At 58.5% G+C, this 5,929-nt stretch overlaps 1 protein-coding gene across 2 annotated transcripts in view; it reads right to left on the bottom strand.

The window, feature by feature from the left end:
- The window catches only part of SGSM2 (small G protein signaling modulator 2), a 46,522-nt gene that overhangs the window by 17,400 nt on the left and 23,193 nt on the right, over window positions 1-5,929 (bottom strand). For both annotated transcript variants that reach the window (XM_006167558.2, XM_027767905.1), the window contains exons 3-11: window positions 4,796-4,958; window positions 4,064-4,225; window positions 3,695-3,762; window positions 3,455-3,600; window positions 3,029-3,163; window positions 2,388-2,512; window positions 1,960-2,027; window positions 1,554-1,714; window positions 1,269-1,395 (exon numbers count right to left, since the gene is read on the bottom strand). In XM_006167558.2, coding sequence (XP_006167620.1) covers window positions 1,269-1,395; window positions 1,554-1,714; window positions 1,960-2,027; window positions 2,388-2,512; window positions 3,029-3,163; window positions 3,455-3,600; window positions 3,695-3,762; window positions 4,064-4,225; window positions 4,796-4,958 — 1,155 coding nt within the window. The remainder of the gene's footprint in view (window positions 1-1,268; window positions 1,396-1,553; window positions 1,715-1,959; window positions 2,028-2,387; window positions 2,513-3,028; window positions 3,164-3,454; window positions 3,601-3,694; window positions 3,763-4,063; window positions 4,226-4,795; window positions 4,959-5,929) is intronic.

Genomic DNA, 5,929 nt, shown 5'->3' with positions numbered 1-5,929 from the left:
GGAGCTCACCAGCCCTGGCCAAGGTGGGGCATGACAGCTGGCAGATGGGCCCTGATCACCCTTTAGCTCGTGTCACAGTCAGGTTGGACCAGATCTGAAGGTTACTCCAAGTCCCTCTGTAAAGTCTAAATTCCACCTTTTCCTCAAGGGTTTCCCCAGTTACCCTGCTACTCCCTGAGCAGTGGGCATTACTCAGCTGAGGTTCAGGTCCTAGGTGCCCTGGCTCACCCTCTGGGGAAGTGGTTCTTAAAGTGAAGTGACCAGACGGGACATGCCAGGGATTGAGGACAGGAAGCAGAGATAGAAAAATCAAATCTGAGCAACAGCCCGAGCTCAAAGAGCAGATCTGCATATCCTTGTCAGGTACGCCTAGGAGGGGAGGGGAGGCCCCCACACCTGTGTCCCCCAAGCCTGCTGGGAGTATGAGTGCCGTGGCTGTGTGTAAGCTGGCTTGGCAATCTGTTCGCTGATACAGAGACAACTTGTCCACAACTTCTTGGCCCAAGTTAGGAAGTTTAGGAGCAGGAGGCCCAAGTAGCAATAAATGGCTGGCCAACTCCCTGACCTCCTCTCTGAGAAAAGCAAGTCCAGCCCAGGGAGCCGTGGGCAGGAGCAGACTCTGCCCACAAAGGGAACGTCAGTGTCGGTGGTTGAGACAGACAGATGCCCTCGGGCCCAGGGGTATGCACCCAGGCATGGCAGAACCCAGGGAGGCCAAGCTGCCTTCAGACCCCCGGCCTCTGAAGTGTGCCAAGCAGCTCCGAGTATCCCATCAGAGACAGCCCGCACTCCAGCTAAAGCTCCGCTCATCAGCAGTTAGTCTGGGAGGGCCCTGGCTCTGGGGTAGTCAGTGAACGACCTTGTGCCACACCGAGAGAAGCGCCTCTCCCACACCTGGCCTGCCTGTGGAGAGTGGGCAGCAGGGGGAGAGAAGTGGACAACCCTCCGCCTTCTATTACCAGTCCCTCCACATTTTTTTCTCTGAGGCAGGGCACAAAAGGATGACTAAGAGAATCTAGTGACACCTGGGTCTGCAGAGCCAAGAGCCTTGGGGTGAAGAGAGAGGGAGGACAGCCAGGTAGGAGGGAGGCACTTTCCGAAGCGGTGACGGGGTCAGTGGTCCGGCCGAGAGGCTGAGTGATGCCCCTCCTGTCCTAACCTGGCCTGGTCAGTGGCCCTGCCGGCCGGCCCTCCTGGGTGGCACTGTGCTCCCCAGCTCGCTGAGCGTCCTCCTCCCCTCCTGCAGGGGTGCAGCTCGGGACACTCACTGTGCTCGTGCCTGTGCCCAGGGTAGATGATCCGGAACACGTAGTCTGTGGCTCGCCCGGCGCCCACCTCCTCCACGTCCACGGACCGCATGCTGCTGCGTTTCCTTAGCTTGGGGAACACCTTCCCCTGTTGGGGGTGCTGGGTGGTCAGCCTGGCCAGGCAGAATCCTAGGCGGGGCCCCACCCAAGGCTGTTCCCAGGAACTCAGAGGGGGAAGGAAGAAGGTTAGGTGGACGGCAAACCCCATGGAGCCCTTCACCCAGAGACTCCCATGCCCTGCGGTACCTTCCCCTGCTGGGTCCAGAGTGGGGGCTCCAGCTGTCCTCGAGGCAGCAGCCCATTCTCCAGGCAGGACAGGAAGGACAGCAGGTGTCCCCCCTGTGGGAAGTGCAACGGTGGCCTCTGGATGCCGTCCTGGCTCACCAACACGAGTGTGCCGCCATTCTCTGGGGGGGTGAGTGTGAGCAAGTGAGGCTGGGCCCTCAGGCCTCCCTGTCCACCAGTGCAGCCCGCTGGCCAGGCTACCCAGGCTGGGTAGGAGGAGGGCAGCTGGGCTACAGAGGGCCCAGATGCCTTGTTAACAGGGATGGAAGGTGGGGGACAGAAAGTCCGACAGGCCCCATGCACGGCGCACAGCGGGGAGACGTGGTCTCTCCCTTCCTGCCCCTGGGGCCGAGACAAGGCAGCTTACTTTGCTGGTGACAGTGGATGCAGACGATCTGACTGAAGGGCACCACCAGGGCATAGTCCCAGTAAACGCTAGAAAGGAACCAGACTGGTGTCACTGTGTCCCTAGACCTGCCACCCTGTCTTCCTTGTCTCCTGGAACTACCACTTCGTGATTTGATCCTGAAGAGATGACCACAGCCATGAGGTGACCGCTGAGTACTATGCTGTCCTGGCCAGGGCCTGTGAGACTCAGCTGTCTACAAGCCTGGCTCAGGCGAATCTCTTCATGCCCAGACTTGGCTCAGCCTTAGCTGGGGTATCACTCCAGGTGGCCCCTCTCTGACTCTTGGCCTCCGGATAAGGACTGAGGGCTATCGCCCAGTGCAGGCTGGGTCTCCCTATCCCCCACTCCCTTCCCTGGCTCCTCAGAGCAAGTCCCAAAGCCCCCACCTCTTTTCCAGCTCGGAGTCCCCAAGAGTTCCGTTCATGAGCTGGTTGGGGGTCCACTTGAGAGTTAAACTCTCAGCAGACTGGTGCAGGGAGAGATAGCCTGGGACGGCCTCCATGTCCTCCTTCTGTAAGGAGGAGACACACCGTGAGACAGAGACAAGGGGCTGAGATACGCTCAGGGATGGCCTATGGAAAGCAAGCTCTTGGTGGGAGCAGAGGAAGCTTGGCCAGCTGTGGGGTCCCGGACCAGGAGCTGGGTGGAAACAAGGGGTACTGGAGCAGACCTGGCCACCACCTCTCTTTGGCTGGCCCGGTGCCAGTGGCTCTGTCCTGTTAGCTTCTTAGATGCCAGATGTGTCCTGGGCCAGCCACACCAAAGCTGGGCACTCGCCCTGCTGGCTGCCATTCCTACCCTTGGCTGGCTTGGTTCTGAGTTAGCCACAGCAGATGCCAGCCATGGCTACTGCCAGCTCCAGGAGGGGCATGAGTCACATGAAACAGTGAAGTGGGGAGTGGGGCCACCCACCCCTTCTCTCTGGTCACGTCCTTAGGAAAGTAATGACTATGGCTGAAGCTTCCAGTTCTGGGACCTTTGAAAGAGGGGGGCTGCGAGGAGAGCTGGTGGTGCTTAGCTTCCCTACCGGCTGCACCAGCACGTTGTTCTTGCCGTAAAGCAGCCTCGTTCTTGAGTTCTGGTGCAGGGATTCCACATACTCGCGGGCACAGGCAGCTAGCCTGTCCTCCGATGCACTGCCACTTGAGTGCCGCTTCCGGATCTGTGGGGAAAGCTGTGGCTCAGCCCCTGGGCTTGGGAAATCAGCCTCAGGGCTTGCCAACTCTGGGGCTTCCATGCTGACCCCAGGGTCCTTTGTGTCCCAGCTTGCTCTGAGCCATTGACCAGCGTGGGCTCCTGGCATCTGTGCAAATTGGTGTGGGAGCAGGCTCTCATGGGCGGCCACTACGATGAGGTGTCTCCAAGGCCTGTTCTGAGTGTTGGCCAGTTTCCGCCCCCTACAGGTCCACAGGCAGGGGTGAGGAGAGCTTGGATGAGAGAGAGGACCACCTACCCCTAGGGCTGGGCGCTTTGCAGGAGAGTCCTGACGATTCGGTGGACCCCGGATACGGTGCCTCTGGACCAGCTCATCTGCAGAGGGGTCGGTCCAGTAGTGATCAGCTGTCTTGAGTTTAGTGTATTCCAAGGCACAGGGTCCCACTGTGGAGACAGGCCAGCAGCTTAGATGGGGCTCCTCAGCATCGGGCCCGCAGCCCCCACTGGCCCAGCACAGGCCTCTATGTCTCAGGCTCACCTAGAAGAGAGGCCAGGATTGGGCCAAACACAGGGTCTGCCAGTAATGCTTCCTTCTCATAGTATTTGCTGCCAGGAGGAGAGACGGGCAGGGTGACTGCCAGAGCTCCTGGACTCATTCCAGGGCAGTCAAGCTCACCAGCAGGGATGTCCCCACAAAGACCAGATTCATGTCAGTCACCAGGAAGGAACGAATCCATGAGGACTGAGCTTTGTGGGGTGCCTGGTGTGGTCCCTGTTTGAGTGTGCTACGTGGGGAATGAAAGCATGCTATAGGCTGCAGAGGAAAGTCAGTACGCTGAGGGGTAGGGCTGAGGGACTGTTCAGGAGCTGGGCCAGGAAAGGGCTGCTTGGGGGACAAGGCAGTCACCTGCAGTTTTCCACCAGGTACTGTAGGACCCTGTCCAGAACTTTCTCAATGAGCGCTGTGCGTACCCAGATGTGCTTCAAGGCCTGAGGGCTGAGGGCCAGGGCCTTCCCGCTGGCCGAGCCCTGTCTCCGCAAGGCCTCCTGGCTGCCCGCTGAGGGTTTCCTGCAAAGATGGGGAGGGCTTTAGAAGTGCAAGATCTGGGGTCAGCAGATGTAGTGGTTAAGGCACTGGACTCCCATGTGGTTGATTGAGGCTTGAGTCACGGACCTGGTGGCTTGAAACTCGTGCAGGACGTATGTGTGTGTGTGCCCAAAGCCCCGAGAGGAGAATGGAGAAGAGACTGTGGTGTGGCTGTTCCCCAGGGGTGGGGTTGATTTCTCGCTGTCTGTCTCTCTGGTGAGTGCATGGATCCTAGAGCAAAAAAAAAATCTCTAAAAAAAAAAAAAAAAAAAAAAAAAGTGCAAGATCCAAGCCCAAAGTGGTGGTCTAGGCATGGGGCCTGGTGCCACAAGATGGGAGCCAGGGGACTGACTGGGATAGGAGGCTGAAGGAGGGGGACAGGGCCTTGTGCCCACAGGAGACCAGCCCCACTGTCAGGCTGGCCCTTCACCCAAGAGGTCCTCCAAGAACCGAGCCCGGGAAGCCAACCTTTAGGTGGGCTGTCCTGGGAACTGAAGGCACACACAGGAGAAGGAGCAGAGGGTGGGCAGGAGGGGTTGGCCTGGGGCTCACCTGCCCTCTGCTCGCTGCTGCAGTTCCTGTACCTTGTGGCAGACCTCCCCAGCCACCGGGCACGTCTTCCCCACCTTGGTGAACAGAGCTGCCATCTTGTCACTGCGCAGGAAGCCAGCGGCACGACGTCTCAGCTGATGCAGGAGGCAAGCCTCCACTGCACCTGGGCCGAAAAGGAAAAGAACACCTGAGCTTGGGCTTCCCATACCTGTGAAGAGGCAGAGGCAAGGGCAAGGGCAAGCCTGACCTGTACTAGAACTAAGGGCAGGCTGGGGTCATGCACCCTGACTTCCTTCCCAAATTCCCTGCCTTGCCCCTCTGCTCCTGCCCGGGGGTGGGGACAGGGGGTGTGAGAGCTTTGCCGTGCCCAGCCATCGGTCTCCCTCTCCTGCATTCAGCTTCACCTCTGGGGGCTGTGAGGACCAAAGCTTGTCCGCTCAGGTTGGCGTGACTGGTTCCACCTCTGACCATGAGGGCAAGCAGGGACAGCACCTACAGGACTGGGGACAAGGAGCACACGGCCCAGCAGCCCTCTTACAGAGCATGGTGATGTGGTTGCTAAGGAACGGGGCTCTGGAGGAGCTGAAATATTGATGAAGCCACTGCAGAGAGCAGCCCCCACAGCCGCCCCTGGATTATTAATGAGCCCAGCGGCTGAGAGGAAGAGATTTCTCTTTTCCGTGCTGGGAGGGCTTCCCTTCATTCATTCATGCTTTTCGGGGCTCGGCTTAATCTCTGTCTGGATCCTGCTTACTGCAGACAGACCCCACAGGAAGGAAAGCTTGGCCTGGTGGGAAGGGTGGGGAGTTACTCTGGGCATGCAATGACTCTTATAATAAACATATTAGAGTGTGTGAGTGTGTGTGTGTGTGTGTGTGTGTATGAGGGAGGGGCTTGGCTATTATTGAAGTCAAGTTGATTGTTTTATAAGCAAGGAGGAAAAGGCCTAGAAAGGAGAAGTGATTTTATTTTATTTCTTTGGAGAGGTTTTTGCTATAGGGCGCGCATGCTCATCAGAAAGGTAGAGAGACAGAAAGCGAGAAATCACCTCCTGGGGGGCTGGCCATGCCGCAATCCCTTCTCCTCCATTCTCCTCTCAGGATCTTGGGCACGCACGCACGCACGCACGCACAC

This window comes from Tupaia chinensis, unplaced genomic scaffold (assembly GCF_000334495.1).
Source record: "Tupaia chinensis unplaced genomic scaffold, TupChi_1.0 Scaffold144899_1, whole genome shotgun sequence".
Classification (NCBI taxonomy): domain Eukaryota; kingdom Metazoa; phylum Chordata; class Mammalia; order Scandentia; family Tupaiidae; genus Tupaia; species Tupaia belangeri.
This window is presented reverse-complemented; position numbering and strand designations above follow the sequence as displayed.